The 26499-nt window shown below is 61.1% G+C and overlaps 1 protein-coding gene across 3 annotated transcripts; it reads right to left on the reverse strand.

Moving 5' to 3' along the window:
• Positions 1–1417: 1417 nt before the first annotated feature.
• On the reverse strand, positions 1418–23971 carry CLUH (clustered mitochondria homolog). Of its 3 annotated transcripts, none has more exons than XM_004058259.5 (26): positions 23738–23971; positions 16529–16731; positions 15492–15663; positions 14023–14166; positions 13723–13847; positions 13476–13630; positions 13250–13375; positions 12788–12935; positions 12492–12584; positions 10023–10717; positions 8848–9071; positions 8563–8664; positions 8288–8388; positions 7491–7643; positions 7335–7397; positions 6974–7218; positions 6571–6655; positions 6236–6389; positions 6013–6152; positions 4884–4964; positions 4675–4800; positions 4465–4586; positions 4051–4144; positions 3812–3946; positions 3660–3733; positions 1418–2823 (listed from the first exon to the last, which is right to left on the reverse strand). In XM_004058259.5, exons 1-26 carry the CDS (start codon positions 23835–23837, stop codon positions 2640–2642), a joined length of 4044 nt encoding a protein of 1347 aa, XP_004058307.1. In that variant the 5' UTR covers positions 23838–23971; the 3' UTR covers positions 1418–2639. The 3 variants fall into 3 exon arrangements, with proteins under 3 accessions (XP_004058307.1, XP_018868781.1, XP_018868780.3); XM_019013236.4 differs by having other exon boundaries at positions 8563–8667; XM_019013235.4 differs by lacking the exon at positions 23738–23971 and adding an exon at positions 19352–20645.
• Between the last annotated feature and the right edge of the window lie 2528 nt (positions 23972–26499).

Below are 26499 nucleotides of genomic sequence, written 5' to 3' on the forward strand. Positions count from 1 at the left end.
ATGACAGTCTCACTCTTGTTGCCCAGGCTGGAGTGCAGTGGCGCGATCTCAGCTCACTGCAACCTCAGCCTCCTGGGCTTCAAGTGATTCTCCTGCCTCAGCCTCCCGAGTAGCTGGGATTACAGGTGTCCGCCATCACATACCTGGCTAATTTTTGTAATTTTAGTAGAGATGGGGTTTCAGCATTTTGGCCAGGCTGGTTTTGAACTCCTGGCCTCATGATCCACCAGCCTTGGCTTCCCAAAGTGCTGGGAATACAAGCGTGAGCCACCACGCCTGGCCCACTTTTTAAAAAATTGAAACCTGTCACCTAAAAGAAGGGAAGGAGAAAGAGTGGATTTCACACCTAGGGCCTCCATTTGCTTTATGAAAACAGCCCCTTGTCATTTGGGTCGTCAAAAGATGACTGAGGGCACTAATACGCTTACAGGATCAGCCAGGAAATAGGGGCCTCTCAGGTGATGAGGAGGCACAACCCTAACCAACCCCGATCTGTTCTCAGCTTCACAGGAGGCCCCGTTTTGAGAGGTGCATGAATGTGTGGCCCACGTTCAACAACACTCAGGAGAGGGGAAAGCATGTTCAGGACACACCGGTGAGAGCAAAGGAAGCTGCTGCTGGGCTGGGGCTGCTGGGAAGTCTGAGAGGTTCTGTAGCAGGACACTCACTCGCTGGTGGCTGTCCCTGGGTGTCACCTAAAACCACCAGGTCAGAAGCACCTTTTCTCCAGTTGGCTCAGGAAAACTGACAGACTCAGGGTTGGAATTTTTTTCTTTTCAGAATTTCCAAGACGTACAGATCTCTCCAAGCATCCCAAAAGGCGTTATGTTCCTGGTGGGGCCGAGGGCCTGCTCTTGGAGACAGATGGCGAGCAGCGGTCAGCAGCTACTGAGTGCTCAATTTCCCCTCTAGAGACAGGCTCTGCCGCTCAAGTCCACCTGGGTCTTGGCTCTCTGAATCCTGTCCGAGGGTGGCGAACTTGAGGCCCTCCTCCCTGCCCCCAATGTCTCACCTCTGGGCAGTGCTGCCCACCCTCCTTCCTACCTCGAGTGAAGGGACAGGGGCAGGTGGCCAGCCAGGGGGGGTGTTCAGTGACCTCACGGGTCCAGCATGCACAGGGCCTGGCCATGCACAGCCCAGCACCCCTCCCCACCTGGCCTTCACAGCAGTTTCTTCTGCACCTGGTGACAAGTGACATTCGCCTGCACGACACTCCCGCGAGCCTGGTGACGGACTGGCAGCTCGGTGAATTCCAGCTGAGTGCCTGATTCCACCCCCTTACCTCCCACTCAAGTGACAATGTAAGCATGACCTCGAACTTGACCTCGTTTGTATCTATTCCTCTCCCAGTCACATTCCTGTCAGCCCTCACCATCCACCCAGACCGGGTTACAGAACACACAGGTGAGCCTGGGGCCGCAGGTTTCAAAAACTCACTTTATTCCAATGTGAAATGAGGACGTGATGGTTTAAAAACAAGAAAAAGTTCTTGCTCAGCGGTGGGGATGCTTTGCTTGCCCGCTCACGCCCATCCCCTTTGCAACAAGGTGTCTGGACAGACCACACCCATAAGCAGCTCTCCGCAAACCCAGGCAGACGCCCGTCTCCTCCGGGTCTCAGGGTGGCCACATCCTCCCCCACCAGGGCTCTGACAGCAGGCACAGAGCAGCAGCACAGGCAGGGTGGAGCGGGAGCAGCGTGTGGGGGCCCCCGCCACCCCCAGAGCCAGTCTCAAGACCAGGAAGGGAGCTGGGCTCTAGAGAAGCGACATCACGTCGGCACCTGTAACTCCCGGGATCCGTAATTCGGCCCTGCTTCCCCCAGCCCCGCCCCCCGGCCCACTGTGCGTTCGGCAGCTCAGGTTAAAACGGAGGAGAGGGATACATTCAGACCGCAGGCCCCAAGGCTACGCCCAGCTGGGTGCAGGGAGTAGGGAGCCGAGTCAGAGCCTGTGGCAGCGCCACCCACTGGGCTCTGAGGACCCCGCAAGCCAACCCCGACCCCTCCGTTCGGGAGCAGCAGCCAGACGTGGCCAATCACAACGGCGGCTCCCGTCCCGCCCCAAAGTAAAGTGCACCCCAACCCTCCAGCCCCGCCACAGAGCTCCGGCTCCCCACCCCTCCCCACCAGGTTTTTCGGCTTAAACCCTGAACTTTCAGACAGGCTGGGCACGGGGGTGATGGCAGCAAAAGCAGCAGCCATCATGTCGACCATACAAATGACCTGAGAAATCCCGTCTGCGCGTCACCCACTCAGGAGTCACCCACTCAGGACCGGCTCGGGCTATGTACAGGGGAGAGGGACGGTCAACACTCACAGCCAGGGACGCACTCGCACACGCCTGCCGGAGGGTGGGGGCCGAAGCAACACCTGCCCCCCAGCCGGGAACTGATGGCCGCACACGCCATTCACGTGTCTCCAGTGGGGCCTCTGCATCATCTATTCATTGAACCAGCGCAAAAACACCTTCTGCGGGGCAGGCAGGCCAGGCTCCCAGGAGGATACGGGGGTGGGGTGGGGTGAAACGTGGAGGAAAAGGGCCTTTTGCTTCCTCTTCCGCCCGCAGGCACACCCCCTTCTCCCGGAGTCGGGCTCCCCGGTGACGGGGCCGCTGGCTGGCTGTCCGTCTGTCTCCCTCTCTATCCCTGCACGCTCGGAGAAGGGTCCTTGGCAGCCGGCGGCTGGGAGCCCAGGTCTTCTGGGGCCCCCGCTGGCGCGGGCTCGGTAGCCATGGGCTCCTCGGCTCTATCCCTGTTTCTGCTGGCCTCCTGGAGCTGGTGCCGCCGCGCCACCTCGGCTTTCAGATTCTCCAGGTCTTTTTGGCTGAGGATAAGGGTGGGGATGGAGGTGGGTCTCAGGAGTCCTGGGGGCTCCACCACCCTCCCGGCTTTCCTGTGGGATAAGCTCAGGCTCTGTGCTCTATTCAGTGGGAAATGTGTGTGAACAAGCGCTTCCCTCCTGAAGGCGGAAGGTCCCTGAACACGGAGAAGGTAAGGACCCCGCACCTGACCCGGCCTCGGGGCTCCCCTCACTGCCCTCGGTGGCCTCCCTCCAGCGCAGGCGGAGGAAAGCGGAGTTGGGGGGCTGCTGCCACGCCTTGCTGACCAAATCCACTCCCCACAGGAGGCCACACTGCTTGTGACCACCCCGGGGAGCCCGGGGCCTGCTCCTCAGGCCCACCCTGCCGTAGAATGGGAAGCGGTGGGGAGGGAATGAAGCCGCTTCTTAGGGACTGATGGGAAGACGCCAAGATACTTTGTGTGAAGCAGAAACACCAAGGTGGCACTCGCGGAATGCGAGGATGCTGAGGAAAATCAGCGGGGCGGGCCGGGCGCGGTGGCTCACGCCTGGAATCGCAGCACTTTGGGAGGCCGAGGCGGGCGGATCGCAAGGTTAAGAGTTTGAGACCAGCCTGGCCAACGTGGTGAATTGAAACCCCATCTCTACTACAAACACAAAAATGAGCCGGGCGTGGTGGCGGGCGCCTGTGATCCCAGCTACTGGGGAGGCTGAGGCAGGAGAATCACTGAACCCGGGAGGCGGAGGCTGCAGTGAGCCGGGACGGCGCCACCGCACTCCAGCCCCGGTGACAGAGCGAGACTCCAACTCACAAAAAACCACGAACTAGGAGACGCTTCTGAGTGGGGCGGAGGCCTCACCTGAGAGGAATGAAGAGGATGCCGTTAATGACGTTCAGCTGCTCCAAGACGCTGGCCATGCTGGGGGCCGTGAACTGCGGGGCGGGGAAACCAGCGGTGAGCGGGGCTCCCGCGCTCGCCGGGCCGAAGGGGCCGCTCCGCCCCGGACTCACCTTGAGGGGCGGGATGTTGGCGCTGGAGCCGTTGCGGTAGATCTCATTCATGGTGCGCTGCAGGGCCACGGCCTGCTGGGTCAGGCACTTGAGGTACTCGGAGCTTTCCTTGGTCTTCTCATGGTCCTCGCCCAGCTGCGGGGAGGCGGGCGGAGGCGGGAAGGGATCAGGCCCCCCGTGCCCCCGCGGCCCCGCCCACGCCCCGCCCCCGCCGCCGCGGCCCCGCCCCCGCCGCGCACCTGCGTCTTGTAGATGGTGTAGCCCTCCTTCTCGTGCTGCAGGGCCGACCGGAACTCAGCTTTGCTCTCGTAGACTCGGGCGACAAGGTGGTGGCTGCCGGGAGGCGCGGCGCGGGGCGAGGGAAGGGCATAAGTGGGCTGGGCGTGGGGGCCTGACTCGGGGGCCGGGGTCTCCTCTAGATCCCTCCCTGGAAGCCACCGAGGGGAACAGCAAGTCCAGGGCTCAGAGAAGAGGGGGAGGTCAAGGGGGAGGAAGACAAGAGCACTGGGCCTCTTCCCCGCCCCCGCCGGCTGCCCCGCAGGCCTCCGCCGGCCTTGGCGTTTGGGCGGGCCGCCCCTCACCTGAGGGCCTTGGCGTTTGGGCGGGCGGCCCCTCACCTGAGGGCCTTGGAGTTTGGGCGGGCGGCCCCTCACCTGAGGGCCACCTTGAGGGCCTTGGGCCCGTGGTACTTGGTGCTGACGGCCAGCGCGTTCTCCAGGAAGCGCAGCGACAGGTCGTACTCCATCACCCCGTGCAGCACCAGCCCGATGTTGTTCTGGGGGCAGGCGGTGGGGGGCCCTGGTCAGCTCCCGGTCCCCTGGGATGGAGCTGGGTCCCTGCCGCCCCCCCGCCCCAGCACTCACGTCCAGCAGCGCCATCTCGGGGTGGTCTTCCCCGAACACCAGCAGCATGAGGTAGCGGGCGCGGTACAGCAGGCTCAGGGCGGTGGACAGCTGGCTGCTGGCGAAGCAGTACAGGGCCAGGTGCATCTGCGGGCGGGGCGGAGACAGGTCAGGGTGGCCGTGGACCCAGCCCCTCGCAGCCCCCGGCGCGGGCGGCACTCGCGACTCACGTATTCCTGGATGGTGTTGGGGTGCTCGGTGCCCATCACCCGCTCGCTCATCAGCACCGCCTTCTGCTGGTTACTCAGGGCCTGGGGGGAGAGACAGTGGTGGTTGCCGCGGCGTGGGAACCCCCACTGCACCCAGAGCCCGCCTGGCCCCGGCCAAGCAGCCCACGGTGCTGCTCTGCAGGCTCCTGTCCCCTCCGGCTGCGCCCTGCATCTGTCCCCAGCACAGTGCAGCAGGGGGGAGGGGGGTCAGCAGCAGCTGCTGCCACACCTTGAGGGGCGGGTCACGCTCCACAGAGACCTCCACACACCCATGTCTTACGCCCAACAAAATCTCCACAAACACCCAAATACAAACCTAAAACTACTAAAAATGTTACCAAAAAAAAAAAAAAAAAAAAGCCTGAGCAGGGGTGGGTCCCTTGAGGTCAGGAGTTGAGACCAGCCTGGCCAACATGATGAAACCCCATCTCTACTAAAAATACAAAAATTAGCCGGGTGTGGTGGCGCACGCCTGTAATCCCAGCTACTCGGGAGGCTGAGGTGGGAGAATCGCTTGAGCCCAGGAGGTTGAGGCTGCAGGGAGTCGATATCACGCCACTACACTCCAGCCTGGGTGACAAAGCAAGACCCTGTCTCAGAAACAAACAAACAACCCACCCATTTATAAACAGAAGAAAAAACAGTCCCTTTGCAGGGAGTAGGGATCCTAAGACACGCTAACCCTGAAACAGCCCTGGCCAGGAAGAGCACCCAGAACCCCACCACAGCCTCCACCAGCCCCGGCCAGGCAGGGCACCCAGAACCCCACAGCCTGCACTGGGCACAGAGGACGCGGGAGCTCGGTGGCATGCTTCCTGCCCACTCACGGAGTCTCAGGAGGCGTCCTTGCTGACGCCCTGTGGGGGGGTCCCCTGCCATCGCCTCCCAGAACTGACCTCACCGCAGCACAGGGTGCTCCCAAGCTCTCCCCAGGACACAGTTACAGAGGGGTGGAGCCAGGGGTGGCCTGGGCAGAACTAGCAACTTCCTGGGGTCTCCCTGGACGCCACCCACTCCTCCGTCAGGGGCCCCCTCACTCCCCATCCCCCAACACGAGGCCAGGCCTTTGCTGCCACAGCCCAGAGGGTACCTCTGCGTAGTCGCCCATGATGTAGTGGAGGCGGGCGAGGAGGCGCAGGCAGGCGCAGGTCTCCACGTGCATGGCTCCGTAGACGTTGTTAAACAGGTTCAGGGCCTCATTGATGAGCTCACAGCCCTCCTTCAGGAAGCCTGCAGGGCACCCCCAGGGGTGGCAAGGTCAGGACGGGCCATGGGGAGCCCCCGCCTCCACCCAGCCCCACCCGGCCACACACCCTGCTGCACTTTGGCCTGCCCGCTCTGGAAGAAATGGAAGGCATCCGAGGCCTTGGGGTTGACGTGCTTGACCACGGGGAAGATGTTGAGCACGTCCTCCTCGGTGAACGCGGGCTTGTGGCGACTGTCGAAGCTGTACTCCTTCAGCAGGACCTGGGGGGCAGCCCCCCCACCACAGGAAGCCTCAGCCCCAGGTGCAGTGGGTTGGCACCTCCCAACCCACCAATGCTTGCGCACAGACGGCTACTATGAAAAAGCCACCTCCCCTGTGGCCCTGGCCAGGAGTGGGAGCCTGCAGCGGGGACACAGCGGGGACGCTGTGAGCCGTGCCCACCTGGATCCCTGTTTTCAGCGAGATCTCCCGCAGGAGCGTTATCTTCTGCAGGCCATAGGTCTCCACAGCCTGGTCCACGGTCTCACTGAGGAGGGAGCAGGGGGCCTGAGCAGCCCAAGCACCGCCGGGCCCCCCCCAACACCGCCCCACCCAGCTCCCCAACACTGTCCAGCCCGGGCCCCCAACACTGCCCCACCCTCCACCTAACATTGCCCCACCCGGCCCCTGGGAGCCTCCCGGCTGCCCTCACCCTCCAGCACCCAGTGATCTCCACAGCTGCTCCCTCTTCTCTCCTCTGACTCCCTGGCCTACGACCACAGGCCTTAGACGCCATCTGGGAGCGGGTGGTGGCCGCCTCATCTGCCCAATCCCACCCACCCCACCGCCCCTGCCCCGCACGCACCACTCGAGGTCGAAGTCAAAGTAGTTCTTGGCCTCCTGGCAGATGTTCTTCCAGAGCGCCTGGGGGGTCATGACAGCCCAGGCTGTGTTATCTGCAGCCCCTGGGGGCCGGTTTTTCCTCCTCTTATTCCGCTTCTTGGAGACCAGCTCGTCGGCGGGCAGGTGGGCCACGGGGTTGGGGTAGGAGCTCAGGAAGCAGTTCAGGAAGTGGCTGATGGCGGCTGAGAGGCCGGAGAGCTCGACTCCCTGCGAGGCAGGTTGGATCCGAGTCATGAGGGCCCTCAGCCCCACCTCAGGCTCTTTCCCGACGCCCCACACCACCCTGGGAGGCCATGGCCAGCCGCAGAGCAGACGGGTGGCACCTGTAAGTACGTCTTGAAGATGTGCTTGGCCGAGCGGGTGATGAGTTCTCCAATGCCGATTTTCTGGAAGGATTCAGAAGGGAGGTCTTGGTCAGGCCCCCGGCCTCCATCCCAGCCCCACAGCTCCCGTTCCGCCCCACCCCGGGCAGCACTCACATAGACGTGGTCCAGCTGGTGGCGGGCCGGGCTCCGCAGCACCAGCTCCAGCACCTTGCCCAGGTAGCGCATGTTGATGCCCCGCTGGCGCATCACCTCTGCCAGCGTTGCCCCGTCCACGGGCAGGACCGCGTGCTCCATGCAGTCCTTCACCTGCGGGCTGCAGCAGCTCAGGCCCCCACCCAGCTCCTCTGCCTCCACCCAACTGAGTGTTTCTGGGGGAGCACAGCTATCCTGGGAGGCCCTGGAGAAGGACCCCGAAGGCTCCAGCTCCCAGTCAGGATGTCAGAATGTGCCCAGCCTCTGGCAGGAGCGCAGGGAGGCAGGGCCAGGAACCAAGAGCCCAGTCGTGGTACAGGCCCCTCTAACCATGTGGGAGAAGCAGAGGTGCCCGCTTGGGGGCACTACTTGACCCCCAGCCCCGTGTCCTGTGGCTTGGAGGCCACGGTGTTGGGGGAGCACCCAGCATCCTGGGACCAGACACAGAGCCTGCAGGAGGAGGAGGAGGAGGATGGGCAGCCCCCACTGAGCTCTGGCCCCGTCCCCCCAGCCGTGCCACCACCCAGGGCTCAGAAGACTGGATTACCAGCTGCCAGCCCACACGGTGGGCTCAGCAGGGCCTGTGCCTTTGACCTCTGGGGGTCAGGCTCCCCATCTGTCAAACGGGGATGCCCACTCAGGGAAAGCTGAAAAAGTCACTCCTGCGAGCCTGTGTTCATGGGCCTCCAAGTCGGAGACAGATAAGGGACCAGCACCCTCCGCACAAGCCCCACCCAGCCCCGCAGCCCCTCCCTCACCAAGCCAGGGATCTGGCAGGAGAGCAGGAAGGCAGCTGCATCCTTCAGCAGCTGCTTCTGGTCCCGAACTTCATCCTGGCAGGACTCAGGGAAGCGAACCCCTGGAGGAGGGAGAGCAGAGAGGCTGAGCCAGGCAGTGGCAAGACAAATGCCGCCTGGGGCTGGCGGGGGAAGCGCTCAGATGGGGGACAAACCCACCAGCCCCAAGGGCCCAGGCCCCCCAGCGAAGCTCTGGCCCTGGAGGGCTCCTGCGCTGGCCGGCCCCTACCACTTGCCTGGTGAGAAGATGTCAGGATTGAAGCGAATGTCGAAGGCGGTGCTGCTGATGGAGCCGACCGCCTTGCATGCGTTGCGGATCACCTCCCGGCTCCGAGGGTCTGCTGTGGAGACATGGCTCCATGAGACACGGGTCCCCTCTGCCACCGGTGGAGCTGGGCTGCCCCAAGCCTCGCCCCCTAGCTCCTTGCAGAGATGTCTGCCAGCCTCTCCCAGGTGGGGGTCATAAGCCACCCCTGCAGGGCCAGCCCGGGCTCTCTCCCGGCCATCTGCAGCAGCCCCACCTGTGCCGTCGTCTGCGGCGATGGTCTCTGCCAGCTCCTTCACCTTGGCCAGGCCGCTGGTGCTGCTACTCTCCTCCTCACTTCCCGCCTCCTGTCCTGGAGGGTCTTCAGACTTGGACTCCAAGGAGGAAGGACCACCATTTTCCAGGGAGGAGGGGGTCTCCAGCTGGCTGGCGTTCTGCTGCATCAGCTGCAAGGCGGCCAGCTTCATAAAGAGGAGGTACCTGGAGCAGAGGAAACAGGGCAGAGCAGGAGGTGGACGTCGGGGAGAGGAGCTCTGCTGGCCCACGGCTCCCGGCAGCTGGGGCTCCACACCCCACAGGCATAGGGCACCTCCTGGCCGGTGTGCATGAGTCAACGCAGAAAAACCAAGATCTCCCAAGACAGGAAGAAAAAGGCGGCCAGGCGCCCACGCCTGTAATCCCAGCACTTTGAGGCCGAGGCAGGCAGATCACTTGAGGTTGGGAGTTCGAGACCAGCCTGACCAACATAGAGAAATCCCGTCTCTACTAAAAATACAAAAAATTAGCTGGGCGTGGTGGTGCACGCCTGTAATACCAGCTATTCGGGAGGCTCAGACAGGAGAATCACTTGAACCCAGGAGGCAGAGGTTGCGGTGAGCCGGGATCGTGCCATTGCACTCCAGCCCGGGTGACAAGAGTGAAATTCCGTCTCAGAAAAAAAAAAAAAAAAAAAGGCAGCTGCGTTCTGGAGGGTGTGGGAGAAGAGGAGCTCCCCATCCAGGTCAGGGCTCTCAACAGTGACAGGAAGCCACTGGCATTTGAGAGTTACTCATGCTGTGGGACCTCTGACATGGCCATTTCCCCATTTCCTAAGCACTAAACACCAGCGGTGGGGACCCCCGGTGCCCCAACTGCCCGCCCCAGCACTGGGACAGTCACAGCCACCCAGACTTCCAAGTGCTCCTTAAGAGAACAGTGTCCGCCACAGCCGCATTACCCGCCTGGCTGCTCGCGAGTCTGCAGCCCGGGTTTCTGCGCTCGGGAGCCTGACAGCAGGGCAGGTGGGAACAGGTCTCCAATGACTGTGGCTAGACGGAGCCCTTCTTCACTCTCCAGCGCTTCTCCCGTCAAAGACCCAGCCCCGGACCCACCCAGGGCGCCCGCACTCCCTGCAGCTGGCCCCGGCCCTGATCCGGCAGGGCCGCCCCTCACCTGTGCTCCACGAAGGCGTCCACCAGCTCCTGGCGCAGGCAGCAGAGCTTGTGCCGGTGGGCGCGGGGGAAGCCGGCGCGGGCGCATTCCTCAGGCAGCTCCTCGCCAGGCACGGGCAGGAAGTTGAGGTCCGGGGGGAAGGTGCGCAGCAGGTCGAGGATGTAGTGGCGCCCGTCGTTGCCAATGATGCCCTTGCACTCGACCGAGGAGCAGAGCTCCACCTCCTCGTCACGGTCGTTGAGCACCCGGTGCCGCAGGATCTTGAGGGGCCGACTCGTGCGCTCCAGCAGCTCCAGGTACCGCGGGTGGGACACCACGGTCTTGCCGAAGTCGATGGAGCCGTAGATGACGCTCTGCTCCTGGTCCCGCTCCAGGATGCCGGGGATGATGGACTGGGCCGTGACCCGGTAGCCGCGGTAATCCACCACCACCGTGCCCAGCGTGTACAGCCCCTCCACGTCCACCGCGTTGTACGTGCGGACGCCGTTCAGGTCGTTGGTGGGCGCCACGTAGGCTGCCACGTCCCCCCCGAAGTCCTTGTAGTGGTCTCGGACGTCGAAGCCCAGGCTGAAGAAGATGTTGTTCCAGATGAACATCTGCATCTTGGTCTCCTCGCTGGGGTTGATGGCCATCACGTTGCCGTCAATGACGGCCATGGCGCCCCTGGTGGCTGCCGCGGTGAAGTCGCTGTGCACCTGCCGGGGGTCGAGGAGGGCAGGGTAAGAGGCCGCGCCCACAGGAGCCTGCATCCACCTGGCCAAGCGCACGCACCTAGACCGCGGAGGCAACTGGGCCTGCCTTAGGAACCCGGAGCCTCAGTTTCCTCATATGTAGAAAAGGGCAAGAAAACCATGTTTTGGCCGGGCGCGGTGGCTCACACGTGTAATCCCAGCACTTTGAGGGGCCGAGGCGGTCAGACCACTTGAGGTCAGGAGTTCGAGACCAGCCTGACCAATATGGTGAAACCCCATCTCTAATAAAAACACAAAAAAAATCAGCCAGGCGAGGTGGCGCGCCCCTGTAGTCCCAGCCACCCGACAGGCTGAGGCAGGAGAACTGCTTGAACCCGGGAGGTGGAGGTTACAGTGAGCCGAAATCACACCACTGCACTCCAGCCTGGGGGACAGAGTGAGACTCCATTTCTAAAAAAGCGCAAACAAACCAAAACCCCCATGTTTTGAGAATACACTTGTGCTGAAGGAGACAGCAGGGCTTAGTGATTAACAAGCGTGTGCAGGTTTGGGATCCACCAGTTATGTGCCAGGCGAACTTGAACAGATAAAGGTATTGACATTTACAAGTTGTCCAGTATATTATAGGAAATAGTCTCTATAATGCACTTGGCACCATCTCTGGTGAAGTAGGTACCCGAGAAATGAGTTTTTGTTTCTACAATTATCATCTCTAGGCAGTATAACTATGGGAGGTTGTTTGTTTTCAGACAGGGTATCACGCTATTGCCCAGGCTGGAATGCAGCGGCACGAGATACGAGCTCACTGAAGCCTCGACTTCCCCTAGCTCAGGCCATCCTCCCACTCCAGCCTCCCGAGTAGCTGGGACTACAGGCACATGCCACCATGCCTGGCTGATCTTTTGTATTTTTTGCAGAGACGAGGTTTCACCATGTTTCCTAGGCTGGTTTCCAACTCCTGGGCTCAAATGATCTGCCTGTCTCAGCCTCCCAAAGTGCTAGGATTACAGGCGTGAGCCACTGTGCCTGGCTGAGATTTTTTTTTTTTTTGAGACGTAGTCTTGTTGTGTCGCCCAGGCTGGAGTGCAGTGATGCAATTTCGGCTCACTGCAACCTCCGCCTATTGGGTTCAAGCAATTCTCCTGTCTCAGACTCCCGAGTAGCTGGGACTACAGGCACGCGTCCCCACACCCAGCTAATTTTTGTATTTTTAGTGGAGATGGGGTTTCCCCATATTGGCCAGGCTGGTCTTGAACTCCTGACCTTGTGATCCGCCTGCCTCGGCCTCCCAAAGTGCTGAGATTATAGGCATGAGCTACTGAAGCCGGCCTGAGATTTTTTTTAAGCAACTGCTTTTCCTCATTTCTCTTAGTAACCCAGCACTAATAACTTTTAAACCCCAGCAAACTAAAAGTGTTATGCAAATGAGCTCCCGCCCTAGAAGGGCCATGGCTGGCCAGTGCTCGCCCAGGCAAAAGCCCTACAGCAGTCATGGAGGGCGGGAAGCTGGACGGCCCTGGACACTCAGTCCCTACGGGAAGTAGGGCCTGCTCCTCCCAGGGACTCAAAGCCTCAGAGAGGCCAGAAAAAGGTACTGGGATGGTCTGCTGGGAGGCAGAAGGCTAGCAGACCCTGCGGGAGACGCTGACTGGCCTTCGGGGAACCTGACAGGGTTAGGGCTGCCCCTGCCTCCCTTGCTTTCCTCCTCTACATGAGAAAACCCGTCAGCAGGTGGACAGCAGGCCTCAGACTGCCGGTCAGCAGAGGCTGCAGGCACCTTGAATATGGCCCTTTCTCGGAGCAGCCGCTCAGGCAGGTTCTTGCGAGGCAGCTCCCTCGTCGTCTGCAGCTCCTCATTCCAGTCTCGGGTCTGCAGAAAGATCAGGGAGGGAGAAACGAGCTCAGCCTGTGCCCTGTGACCTGCTCCCAGAAGTCCCTCCTTCTACCTTCCTGAGAAGAGCCCCGGACTCCCAAATGAAGTCAAGCATGGGGCCTCCAGGGAAGTGCACGGAACCAGCCCAGCACCCAGGAGGGCAGGGGTGCCCAGCGAGGGCAGGGCCAGGTCACAGGCACCTGTCCAGGAATGTGCTCCTCGTAGCCCAGCCTCGAGGTGTAGGCGTCCTCTGCGCGCACGCAATCCATGGCATGCTCCGCCTGGGGGGCTGTCCAGCTGTACACCTGGAATGGGGTGGCGATCCTCTCGAACGGGTGGCGCTGGACCCTGTGGCAGGCAGGGGAGGGGGAGATGGGGCAGCCCACCAAGCTCAGAGCCCTTCCACGGGCCCCTTTTCTGAGGCCCCCGCCTGCTCCGGCATCTCCCACCCCGAGACACTGCCCTGGAGCCAGATGGAAGTGCACGGACGCCTCTCCTGCGGCTGCTGTCTCGGCACTGGCCGACAGCTCCCTAGAGCGAGGACTCCAACACTGGGGGCCCAGGGCGGTTTCTTCAGACAGAAGCACTGGAGTGCAGGTGGGCCAGCTCACCCCATGCCCCTGTGTGCCATGAGACAAGGTGGGAGGGGACGAAGGCACTACCTTTTCTTCTGCAGCACAGCGAAGTTCTTCTTGAAGGTCGGGCTGATCTGGTTGAGCAGCTCCACTAGGGAATGGCTTAGGAAGCGGGGGCTGGCGGGCTTGGGGTTGAAGTGATAAGCTGTGGACCTGCAGGGAGAGGGCGGGCACTGAGCGGGGGCCCAGGTGTCTGCCCAGACCCAGGACGGCCGGCACGGCAGGGGGGCATGGTGGGCTGCCAGGGACTCACTGATTCAGGTAAAAGCCCCGTGTGGACGCGGTGATGCTGACTTGCCGGTCCTCAGCCGTGATCACAAACAGGTACATGAGGTCCCCGTGCATCTTCCGGTTCCCCGGGGGCGGGTTCCAGCCGCTCATGGTGAGTACTTTCAGGCACTGCAAGGGCTTCGGGAGCGGCCGAGTGTGAGGGGCCCGGCCTCTGGTGTGGGGCCTCCACCCCACCAGGGACCCTCTTCCTCCCTCCCCCAGGATCCTACCTTCCAGTCACGGTTTTGGGGCTGCAGGGGACACAGTGGCCGCTCCCGGCTCCCTGGCAGGATGTACTCGGGTGGTGTGCAGTCGATGGGGTCCATCTCCAAGCCCTTCTTCCGCTTCCCACTGTCTGAGGGACCCGAGGCTGGTGGTCAGCACAGGGCCACCCAGGGAAGCTGTCTCCCTACCTCCTGATGGCCCTGGTCCGGGTGCCTCAGGCCCAGGTCCCTCGGCCCCTTCTCCAACCCTCCACCTCCGTGCTCCCCGCCCTTTGGCCCAATCCCCGGCCCCAGTGCCTCCCGCACCTCCCAGATCGCCGTCGGTGAAGACACTCAGGAAGGACAAGGAGTTGCAGTCAACCCCGTTGAAGGCATCGGATGGGTCCAGGCTCTTGAGCAGGTCTCGGACATGGCGCACGTGGATGCGGGCCTCACGCACCGTGTACGGCTCTGTCAGGAAGGCAGGGAGGGGATGGCGTTACCAGGGCCCTGCACCCTGAACAACCTGCTCAGCACAAAACAGGTTTTGGAGGTGCTAACACAGTGGTTTTAATTTTCAACTTTAGGTTTCCATTTTCAAATTCCACTGTGAACACATAAGCTGGAGTTCTGGTTTTGACACCACACACACACACAGACACACACAGACACACACAGACACACACACAGACACACACACACACAGACACACACACACACACACACACACACACTGCCTACTGGTGAGCAGGGATCTTTGTTCATAAAGAACTTTCTGCCAAATGCCTCTGAAGCACACACAGGCCTCAGGCGTCCACAAGGCTGCCTGCTTTTGTGCGCCAGTGTGTCGGCTGGGCAGGGCTTTTGGAGCTGTGGGACTTCCACACCACAGCCTTGCCCTGCTCTCCCGAGGCAGCCTCATGTAGGGGTGGCCTGAGGACTTTCCAAGGCCCCCAGTGTCAACACTGCCCCTATGTGGTTTCATGGGATTTTAATGGCAGCTCTTTTGGTGGAGGGGAGAGGTTCCGTGATCAACTGTGGGCGCTGCTGAGCTACAGACCTTTTCCGTCACTGCTCTCAACAGGCGGACAGGCCCTGGGTGTGGAACCCGAGAAGCTTCTACCCAGAAAACTCGAGGCCACAGACCAACCGGATGGCACCTCCCCGTGCCCGACCTCCCCACTCTAGGGCTAGGAAACTTTTGGGACTTCTCATGGATCTCTACAGAACTGAACTGGGCTAACTTCAAGCCCTGGGATGGTACTGCCTGATTTTTTTTTTTAGAATCACGGCTCTGTTCTTTTGTTTTGTGTTTTTTTTGAGACAGAGTTTCGCTCTTGTTGCCCAGGCTGGAGCGCAGTGGCACGATCTGGGCACACTGCAACCTCTGCCTCCCGGGTTCAAGTGATTCTCCTGCCTCAGCCTCCCGAGTAGCTGGGATTACAGGCGCCTGCCACCACGCACAGCTAACTTTTTGTATTTTTAGTAGAGATGGGGTTTCACCATGTTGGCCAGGCAGGTCTCCAACTCCTGACCTCAGGTGATCCACACGCCTTGGCCTCCCAAAGTGTTGGGATTACAGGCGTGAGCCACCATGCCCAGCCCACGGCTCTGTTCTTTAATCCATGGGCCGTGAAGTTGGCGGATACAGGTGTTCTGGCCTGAGAAGCAGACCTGTGCTCCAATCCTGCCTCCATGAGCTCATCCGTGACACAGGGACCCTGGCATGGATGGTGCTGCCTGCCTCTGCCTCCGTGGGCCCTCCCCCGGGCAGGCTGTCCAACTTCCAGACCAACCTTCCACCACACGCAGCACAGAGCCCTCCTGCAGCCCCTCGACACTGCGCAGCTCCGAGAAGTGGTCCAGCACGTTGCCATCGAGGTGCAGTGAGAAGCAGGTGCGGTGACACGTGTCCTCCCGGTCCATGAGCACCTGGTGAATCTCCTGCACCATCTCCTGGGGGGACACCTGCAGGGAGAAGGCCCCGCCCGCCCCGGTGAGAGGCCACGTAGCGGGGAGAGAAGGCCCCAACCGCCCCGGTGAGAGGCCACGTAGCGGACAGCAAGGACAATATCCCCTTGTTCCCAGCCCAAAGTACCTTGGTCCCCAGAATAAATGCCCCAAATACTCAGCTATCCCACTTTCTGGCTTTTAAATCCAGGCCGTGTCCACACATGCCATGCCCTGTGTGTGCAGCCTGGAGCCTGGCCCACCGACTCGGCCTGCAGACCAAGAGCAATGCCCGAGCAGAGAAGGGAGATGAAGAACAGGGGGACAGAAGACGGCAGGCTCGCCCCCAGCCTTGCCCAATGCTAAGGTGCCTGGGGCAAATGCCTTTCCCCTTCCAGAAGGGGTGCTCTGGGGCCCAAGCCTGCGGGTGCCGAGACATACGACGGCCCTGTCTCGTTCCCCACTGAGTCACCGGCTTGCAAGACCTCCAAGCTGGCTCTGCCCTTGGAGATTACCCAATACTACCCTCCCCTCTGGCAGATGGTAAAATCACGGCCCAGAGAGAGGTGACTTGCCTGAGGGCACAGAGCAAGAGGCTGGGGAGTCCTGGGATGCCAACACTTCCCAGCCACTATCACTCCCCTCCCCACATAGGGCTGGCAGGCCCAGCTGGTCGCTGTCCTCTAGCAATGGGGCAACGACCTAACCCTGGGCTCGATTCCCACGTCCACCACGCTAGCTGAGTGACTCTAGGGAGGGCACGGGATCCTCAGTTTCCTGCCACAAAGTGGGGCCGGTAGGAGCACGAGCAAGGCTGAGCTTTCCAGCTCACCCTCCCCAGCAGGCTCAGGCCTGGCCCCCAGCACCCGTTCCTCCATCTTACCTGCAGGGAGAAGGGCTCGATCCCAGGGGCGAGGATCTTCACAGAAAAGCCCGTGTCCTGAATGACAATGACTTCCTGGCCGGTGGTCTCATCTCCCGGGTCGGCCTCGTCAAGCCCATTTTCCCTGGGTGGCTCGGCCGCTGCCTCCTCCTTCTTCAGGCTCTCTGGGCAGTCCCCGTTTAAGAGCATGACTGATGGCAGCTCTGCGGGTGACAAGAACGGGTCAGAATCGGGCAGTCTCGCTGGTCGGCGGGGCCATCCGCCTGACCCCACACGGGGACAGGTGCCTTCTGGAAAGGCATCTGCACGCCCTCGAGAGCCCCAGCCTCACGGTCGCGCCTCGCCCTCCATGCACCTGCAGGCCACTTCCACACCCAGCCACCCCTCCCAGCCACTGTTCCCTGGCCCACTGTGGTATGGCTTGCACCTGAACCCATGTCCCAAACCACTCTCCCCAAGGTCACCAAAGCCACCCTTCAAGCCAAGCCCGAGGGTCTCCTCCGGCCCTAACACACCTAGCTTCCCAGCAGCAGTTCCCCTCTTCCTCTCCTCTTCTCTGACCCCACACAGTGCCCTTGCCCCTCCCTCTCCAGCTCCATCCTCTTCCATCCCTCCTGAGCTGTGGTCCTGGGCTGCAGGGGGGCTGCAGGGGAGTGCCTAGGCCCAGCCTCTCCTGTTTCTGACCCCACCTCCTCCCATACACTCCTGCCTCGTGGCTCACACGGCCAATCCTGTCCTCTCTCCAGCCTTTTGGACCAAGGAGACCGCTGCCTCCCAGGCATCAACATGTGGCTGTCCCTGAGGCATCACTGAAGCCTCGTCTTGCAGGGACGGAACTCATCTTCCTCCTCAAACTGGCACCTGCCCTATCTAGTCACCCACCCTAAATCTCCCAACCCACCCACGGGACCCGGCCTCTGCAGCCACTGCCCTGGGGCAGGCATTTCCTCTATTTCAGCAGTGCCACCTGCAACCCTCCTAGGAAGCCCACTGCTTACAAGACCAAGCTTCTCAGGCCAGCGCTCTCAGGCACCCACCTGAAGTCAGCCTCAGCTCCTGCCTGCTCCCTGCTGAGGTCTAAGGACACCACACCATGGAAGCCTGGTACTGCCCACAGCCCTCCCACCGCCCTCCCAGCGCTGTGCTTCTGTGTCTGTGCTGCCCCTGACATCCCATTCTGTACAGCAAACACTGACTCACCCTTCAAGGCCTAGGAGAAATAAACCTTTTCAACAGCCTGCCCAAATGACCCTTAATGGCACAATCACACTCCCTCCCCCTTTCATTCCCAGAGACATTCGGCTGCACCCAGGGTGGCGTCCTCACCAGCAGCTCTACCCACCACCTTCTCTCTTGCCCAGGCTCAACAAAAAAGGCAACAAATAAAGTACTTACTGCAAACCTCTAGCTACATCCAATATTTGAAGACAGCACCCAATCCACATGCTGTAAGCAGGGTGGGGAGCAGGTGACAAAACCTTGCATTCCTACCCAGGCACCAGTGGAACAAAGGAGAGCCCCCTGTTCCGCTGAGGAGCCAAGGACCGCCTCTCAGTAACCCTCCAGCAGACACGGGCCTGCCTGGGTACCCATCTAGGAGATGAGGACCTTGGCCCCCAGGATCTGTCCATGGGCCAGGCTCACCTGCCTGGCTTGGCTTGAAGTTCAACGGTCCCAACTCTGAGGAGGGCCTGGGTTCCCTTCCAGAAAGAAGAGCTCGCCCAGCTCTGCCCATCCCATCTAGACCCCGCCTCCCCTTCCCCACCCGGCTCTCAGGAGTGGGGACAGGTGCCTTTCCCAGAACTGTGTGGTCCCAATCCGGACCCACCAGAAACACGGAGCAGGAGTCTCAGGGAAGGGATGAGGCCAGTACGGAAAGGCAGAGACCGGGGGGCCTGGAGAGAGTGGCTCCCTTTCCCTGGATCCCCACAAGCAAACGAGAAACAGGACCTCTAAGAGCTCAGAGGATCTCTTCCCCCTTACCCCAAAGAGGGGTATTTGAAGCCCAGAGAGGCTCGGAGCCTGGCCTAAGGTCAACCAAGTCAGAACGGGCCCCAGACTCCCTCCTGCAGCCCGCACCCTACGCCGCGGCACTCCCTCAACTCTGGCCACTGAGGACCTTCAGTAACTGTGCATGTCATGGCTCTCCAACCCCACCCCACCCTCTCCAAGCCTGCAGTGGACTCCCAGGAACCACGAGGAGGTACAAAGACCTCCCTTCCAGGATCCAACCGCCCCAGGAAGGGCAGCCCCAATCCCCTCGCACGTGAGCAGCCCCACACACCTGCCTGACTCTAGTGACAGAGCAGAAAGACAGCTGGGGCGGTGGTCGGTGAGCTTGCAAACAGCAAGAGGCAGGGCAGCCAGGTGGAGGAACTGCCCCCACAGGGTCCCTGAGAAAGGCTGTGCTGGCTGCCAAGCCCCTGAAATAAGGGGAGAAGCAGGAAGGGCCCCCACCCAATACAGAACAGCGGTTTTGAGCTATGAGATCCCAGAAGTGGGGAGTCAAATACCTAGACAGAGACAGCCTGTGTTCTTTCGCATGTCTGAAATGGGAAGACAGAAAGGAGGGAGGACAAGGCAAGGTGGCCACGGCTCCCACACTCCTTCCCCAGCCCAGGGAGATGACCCTCAGGGGGTACCTATTCCCTATCCCGTTTCAAAGGAATGCAGCTGGCTCCCGAGGGGCCTCCTCTCCCCAGGACAGCATGTTCTGCCCTAATCCTTCCTCCTAGGAACCCCGAAGGTCTCCCCACCCCTGGATGAAGGCCGAGCGATCTCCCCTGCGGGCAGCTGGCTGGCTCACCACGTCCCGGTGCTCACCTGGTGCAGTTGGCAGCTGCCCTCCCCTCAGCTCTGGAGTCTCAGGATGGCCGTGGCAGCAAGGCAGCCGGCTCTCCAGCTCAGCCCCAGCATTGCCCGGGTTCCTCGTTCCAGCCTCTGCCGCTACCCTTGCCCTAATGCAGCCAGTCGGCCCGGGGCTGGAGCTCCGGCTGGCTTCGGGTTTCAGTGGGGCCAGGCCTGCCATGGCAGCCCCAGGAAGGGCACACTCCCCCTGCCTGGCATCCCGTTCAAGGTCGGCCAGAAGGACGGCTGTGGGCCAGGAGAACCCAGTGGCCCCAGGACCCCAGGGGGAGCTGCTATCAGCACTCAGGCCCACCTCCCTATGCCCCCTAGAGAGGGGGTCACTGCCGGCAAAGCCGCTAGGGGGATCGGAGAACCCAGAATTTGGGGTACCTGGACCCCTCAAGATTGAGGGCCTAGGAGACTGGCTGGCAGGGGCAGGGCCCAGCAAGGGGGTCCTCTCCTCCGCTCCCATCCCAGTGGGGGTGAACAGGACCGCTTCTGCCAGCTGCCGCCAACAGCTGGCACAGACCCGGGCCCAGGCCATAAGGTGGCTGCCTCTGCCCACCAGTCCCAGACACTGAGCACCCCACTGTCCCTGGGCCAAGGGCCTGGCTGGGACCTCTGGCTCCTGCTGCCCCCTGCAGGTGACCTGGCTGCCAGCCCCTTCCTGGGAGTCACTGGTTCTGGTGGAAGGGAGGGGGATGGGCCCCCAGCTTCCCAGAGGACAACTGCACCCGTGCCCCTGGCCTCCAGGCTCCATCAAGAAGCTGGCAGGCTCCATCTTCCCTTCCCAGCAGCCCCGGCCCTGCCAGGAGGGAACCAAGTCTCTCCCAGGGGAGAACAGAGCTGGCAGCAAGAGGCCAGTGGCCACACGGCGGGGGAGGAGGTGCCCAGCTGGCCAGGGCGCCTTCCCAGGGCCTCTGACATGCTGCCAGCGCCCAGTGAGGGCTGCCCCAGCATCCACCCTACCCAGGGTGGGCGGGAGCCAGGCTCTCACTCCATCCCCTCCCCTCCAGAACCAGGGATCAGGCAGACCCTGGGCTGCTTCACAGCCCCCATGGAAGGTTCTGGGTCTCACACAATGACCAGAGGAGAAGGACCAGGCCTAGACAGAGCCCCTCTGCTCCTACCCTCTCCTGAAATACACCCTAACCCTCCGGAGAGAGGGGTGGGGCAGGGCAGCCTGGCAGTGACCCCAGAGAAGTGTTGACAACCACCTGCACTCTGATTACCACAGAGCCAGGACTCACGCTAGGCCCAGCCCATGGCAGCTCCCTAAATTGCCGTGCCAGCCCATCTCACCTGAGGAAACTGAGGCTCCAGAAGGCTAGGAAGCAGCTGCCCAAGGTCACAGAGGCAAGAGGAGCCAACCCAGAGCAAGAAAAAACCAGGTGTTACTATCACATTTGGGATTAAGTTTAAAAAAAAAAAAGGAAAGAAAAAACAGGAGTGTCAGACACCCAAGCCCATGGCTTTTGAGTCACTCCCACTGAGCGCGGGCTACCCACCCGCTCCCACAGACCCGCGGGCTACCAACCCGCTCCCACCAACCTGCTCCCGCCGACCCGCTCCCATGGACCCGCTCCCACTCAGCGCAGCCCACCCACCCCCTCCCGAGGGGCCCGGCAGCACCCACAGGTAGGCTGCACCTGCCTCCTCCTCCAGGCCTCAGCCTCTACTCAGGGGGCAGAACTGTCCCAGTCACAGCACTCCCCAAGGCCTCTACACCCTTGGGCCAATACTCCCTCCTCTCATAGCCCAGGGGCACCTCTGAGGATGTGAGCTTTAGGGGAGGGGAAAAGGAGGTCTTCTGCAGAGCGGGAGAGCCATGCCCCAACAGCACTCCGCATACACGCAAACTCAGATGCTAGTGAAGAGACAAAGCACACCCTTGCCCCGGCCTGGAGGCGCAGGGAGCCCAAAGGCGGCAGAGAGGAGGAACTAGAAAAGAAACGTAGGCCTCCCAGAGGACCTGTGTGCTGCCCAAGCCAGGCACAATCTCACTCAGAAGATTGTGCCAGGGCCAGGCCACGCCCCAGCCAAGGCCTCAGCAAGTGAGGCTCCAGCAGGAAGTAGGGTCCTAAAAGGTGCATCACCCGTCCCAGGAGCCCAGGGCTTCAGGGAAAGGCAATGGGGCGGGCAAGCGGTCTATGGAAGAACCTACAGACCAGGCACCTGTTTGCCTCCTTCCTGTCCCACCCAGGCCAGAGGCAGGTGTTCAGGGCCTGAGGACAGTTCAGAGTTCCTCAGGCTGCTCTCCCCACATCCCATCCAAGATCCTGTTGCAGAGCTCCCATAAGCCCCTAGACTCCTTCCCCAGCTGCCAGCCTCCTCCTCCTCCCCCTCTGGGCCTCAACTCCAGGGAGCCCTCCCCTGGGCAGAAGGAACCTGACGCACCACTGTGGACCTGAAAAACCTGCCTGTTCTCTTAACCCCTAAAAGCCTCTGTATTCCCAGGAAGGTAACCAACCCTTGCCCCCAACCCTCAATGGCCTAGATCAGCTCCTTCCTAAGGGGGCTGAAGAGCCTTCCAGAGCTGGATCTCAGAAGTCAGGAGCCTTGGTTCTGATGCTCAGCTGGGCCCCAGCTGGGGGGTCTTCATTAAGGCTCCGTCCTTCTTTCAATAGATCCGGGCTGGCTGTAACGTAAGTCCCAGCTAGCTGTACTACCTTCCCAGGGACGTAGGAGCCCATGTCCTGCCCACGAGTATGCTCCCAGTTTCCCCAAAACAAACAGCTGTGCCCTTCCCTGACTCAGTTTACCCCCGACAGAGCCCCCCCCCTCCAGCAGAGTTAGGAAGGGGCTTCACTGACTCCCTCACAGAAATCCTCCAACAGACGCTCGTCGGCCCCCTAGTTCTCAGCATGGGATCCAAACCAACACGCCTGTCCCAGCTTCCTCTGGGCCAGGCCACGGCAGCCTTGGCTTGCTGGCCATGAGCTGGAATCCAAACACTTCCCTTAACAGCTAAATCGCTGTGTGACCTTGGGCAAGTCACTTCGACTCTTCGGGTCTCTGCTAGAGGGGAAATCAGCCAACCTCCTCTCATCCAGCCTGCCCCCACTGATTCGGAGCCACATCAGCACAAAGCCTGGTAGATTGGGGCGATGAGCATCTGCTATTCTGCCCAAACCTTGGCCTTGTCTAGACAATCAGCAGTACTGCCCCAGCACCTGTCCCTCACCCCAAAGCAACTCCGCTATGATGGGAACAGGGTCAGAGGGCTGAACGCTGTCCCCATCCTGATTCCCAAGTCAGCCCTGGCGCACTCACTGAAGCTGGGAAGGGAGATGATGAGGCGTTAAGACCACAAGTCCCAACTGAGGACAGTCGACGGAGGAGGGAGGGACTGGGGGACAGGAGTAGCTCTGCACCTCCAGTGCCACCCGGAGCAAAGAGGGCCTGAGGAAGATGACGACTGAGGGTCTGGGAAGGGGATTCCAGCCCCAAGGCTGGAGTCTGAGACACGGTGGAGGGAACAGAGGGAAGAGAAGGGGCTCAGGAGAAAGGGAAAGCAGGCCCCACCCGAGACAAGCTGCAGCCACTGCCACAGTCACCACCATACAGCCCCCATGGGGGATCGCTGGGAGCTTGACTCCACACTAACGACCTTTGCCTTAAAAACAGCAACTCTGGTCTGACCCACTTTTCGCAATAAGGCAGGTTAATGATCAAGTTCTGGCACAAACACTTCCCCCTGCCAAGGAGTTTGGCTTTGCCCCATGGAAAGGCAGACGCCCCCTACACCAGGTCGGCCGAGCAGGCCAACACACCTGAGAGTCTCCGCCACAGCCTGAAGACCTGCGGTTACAGCCTGGCCTCAGGGCATGAACCAGGGACGCCCCTCACAACGCACACCCCGCACCTCGTGCTCTTCCCACAGACCAAGCCTGGGAAGCCTCACTCCCAGGGCTGCAGCCCTGCGCACAGGGAATGCCTGGGAGGCCGCCGCGGAGCAGGTGCCCGAAGGGGGCTGTCCCGCAAGTGTCGGAGCGACCCCAGCTCAGAGAGCTCCCATGCTCGGGCGCAGAGGGGGTGGGGCCGCCGATTCTCTCGGTCTGCGGCGGCGGCGCACCCCGAAACCGCGTGTGCGCGCACGTGTCCCTGCGATGAGGCGCGCGTGTGCCCGCCGAGGGTGCCAGCCGAGGCTGCCCTCCACGGGACCGCACGTGCGAAGCCCGGGCCGCAGCCGGGGGCGACTGTGAAGGTGACCTTCAGCGCGGGGGCGACCCGGTGGAGGCCCCAGCGAGATACAACTGGCCCGACGCGGAGGGAAGGCGGTGGTCCCCGCGGAGTCCCGAACCCGCCCGCCCTGGTCCGGCGCCCCCCGCCCAGCGGCCCGCTGGCCCTGGCCCCGCTCACCGGCCGCGCCCGGCCGCCCCTTGCCCCCGGCCTGCGAGCCGTGTTCCCGGGCGCTGTCGGCCGGGGCGGCCGCCGGCAACTCGTCCGTCTTGATGACCATGGTGGCGGGAGCGGGCGTCCGCCTCGGCTGTCCGCGCCGCCCGCCGCGCCACTAACCCAAGTGCCCTGCGCGCCGCGGCCGCTGCGGGAAGGACGGAGTCACCGGCCCACGTGGTGCGCGCCGTGGCCTTTGACCCCGCCGCCGTTTCCCTGCCCCGCCCTCGCGCCCGGCCCAGCCCACGGCGGCCCGCGAGGGACAAAACGCGCCGCGCCTGGTTCCCCGCCCACGGACGCGGTGACTTTCCAGAACGTCTTAAAGGCAACGCACTCTGACTCAAGGCCCAGGGAGGCTGGGCGTCCTCGCGGGGCGGGGCCTCGGGGAGACTCCCTGCCGCTCGCTGCCCGTCGGGCGGGCACTGTGACCTTGGGTGGAGACTGGTCTGGTTCTGCCATGGCTAATCCTCCCCTCTCCAAGGATCCCCTGTTTTCTCTTGCAAATTTGCTAAATGACCGCGCAGTCTGTCATCTGCGGTGTTCGCGTGACCCTCAGCGCCCTCCCCACCCAGCAGGCCCTTTCCCGCCGAATGGGTGCGGCTGGATTATCGAGGGAGTGGAGGGTCGCTTAGGGCACGGGCACGAGAGGCGAGGGCGGGACATGGCTAATGGGGATCAAGAGTCAGAATGGACCCGCCAAACTTTGCCCCGAGCCAGAACGGGCTCCCTACCCGCGTCCTCGACCCATGGGTCCTCACCTCCAGGCTGGTGTCCTCATTTTACAGTGGAGGAGGCCGAGACCAAGGTCACAGAGAGAGCAAGGGTAGAGCCGAGTCTAACTCCATCCACAGCCAGGACGCTTTACAGTAACTCGTATTTTTCACTTGGCAGGGGCTTGGCGGGGACGGAACAGTGAGGTCAGAGAATGCTGCAGAGGGGACATTGGGACCAGGTCTTGCAGTGAGTTGAAGTGCTCCAGGCAGAGAGCGCGCGGTGGGTCTTTCCTGCCCAGGCCGCAGGGGGCCTTTGTGAAGCACCTGAGGCCTATAACCTTCGGAGCGTTTGTCAAGCTCTAATGAGAACTGGAAAGCTTCAGCTTCCCGAGGTGGGCTGGGAGGGTCCTAGGTAGGGACTCGCACAAATTGCGAAGGAAAGGCGACCTTGTTCTGGAGAGCACGTGGTGAGGAAAGCCAGCGACGTGATGTGAGCATTTACACGGGAGGAAGGAAGATGAGAAGTGGTAAGATTCTTCTCGGCCGGGCGGTGCAGCGGCTCACGCCTGTAATCGTAGCACTTTGGGAGGCCGAAGCCAGGTGGATGACTTGAGTTCAGGGTTCGGAAGTTTGAGACCAACCTGGGCAACATTTCAAAACCCCCGTCTCTACAAAAAATATTGTTTAAAAAAAGCCAGGTGTAGTGGCACGCGCCTGTAGTCCCAGCTACTTGGGAGCTGAGCTGGAAGTATCACTCAGGACGGCTCAGATTGAGCCCAGGAGTTCCAAGCTGCTGTGAGCTATGATCGCACCACTGCACTCCTGCCTGGGTGACAGAGACACCGTCTCAAAAAAAAAAAAAAAGCCGGGCGCGGTGGCTCACGCCTGTAATTCCAGCACTTTGGGAGGCAGAGGCGGGCGGATCACGAGGTCAGGAGTTAGAGACCAGCCTGGCCAAGATGGTGAAACCCCATATCTACTAAAAATACAAAAATTAGCTGCGCATGGTGGTGTGCGCCTGTAGTCCCAGCTACTCGAGTGGCTGAGGCAGAAGAATCGCTTGAACCCAGGAGGTGGAGGTTGCGGTGAGCCGAGATCGCGCCATTGCACTCCAGCCTGGGCAACAAGAGAGAAACTCCGTCTCAAAAAAAGAAAAAAAAAGTGTGCATATATATATATATATATATACACACATACATACTTATGTGTGCGTGTGTATATACGTATGTGTATACACATACTCTTTCCTCTTTTGTTACACAAACGTGCAGAAAATTGTATCTGCTATTCTTCACTCTGATTTTTTTTTTATGTGCTTTCAGTAGGTGTTCTCATTCCATTTATGCTGGATAATGTTCTTTTGTTTGGTTGTACCATAATTCTTTTAGCCGGTCACCTGACTGATGGGTACTTAGTTTGTATTCATGAAACTCAAGGATTTTTGAGAATTGTGCCTAGTGGTCCAGTGCAGCTGAAGTTGGAAGCCCGTGCATATTGGTAATGCTACTCGTAATAGGAAGCTCAGTTTTAACCCTGGTGGTTGGGGAAGAGCAGCAAGCCTGGGGTTAGAGAAACAGACACGTATAAAAAGCATCATCTGGCCGAGTGCGGCGGCTCACACCTGTAATGCCAACACTTTGAGAGGCCGAGGAGAGCAGATTGTATGAGCTCAGGAGTTGGACACCAGCCTGGGCAATATGGCAAAACCTCATCTCTACAAAAAACACAAAAATTAGCTGGGTGTGGTGGTGTGCGCCTATAGTCCCCGCTACTCAGGAGGCTGAGGTAGGAGGATCACTTGAGCCCAAGAGGTTGAGGCTGCAGGATCTCGCCACTGCACTCCAGCCTGGGCGACAGGGCAAGACCCTGTCTCAAAAAAAAAGAAAGAAAAGAAAAGAAAAAAAAATCATCCTCTGATCACATTCTCCATAGTCTGGTGGTCTGACCTCTGACCACACATTAAGCAGACTGATTCTTGCTTTCACACTGCTTCCACCAAAGTCTTTTCATCATAGT

Source organism: Gorilla gorilla, chromosome 19, assembly GCF_029281585.2.
Source record: "Gorilla gorilla gorilla isolate KB3781 chromosome 19, NHGRI_mGorGor1-v2.1_pri, whole genome shotgun sequence".
NCBI lineage: Eukaryota > Metazoa > Chordata > Mammalia > Primates > Hominidae > Gorilla > Gorilla gorilla.

Excerpts from the sequence above, each read along its gene's own strand:
- CLUH (XM_019013235.4), bottom strand. The coding sequence starts at position 20,156 with ATGGAGCCTGCCAGCTTCTTGATGGAGCCTGGAGGCCAGGGGCACGGG. Across the intron at positions 13,376-13,475 it reads CGGGGCTTTTACCTGAATCA|GTCCACAGCTTATCACTTCA; the intron begins GTGAGTCCCTGG and ends CTCTCCCTGCAG. Across the intron at positions 7,644-8,287 it reads CCTGCCAGATCCCTGGCTTG|GTGAAGGACTGCATGGAGCA; the intron begins GTGAGGGAGGGG and ends TGCAGCCCGCAG.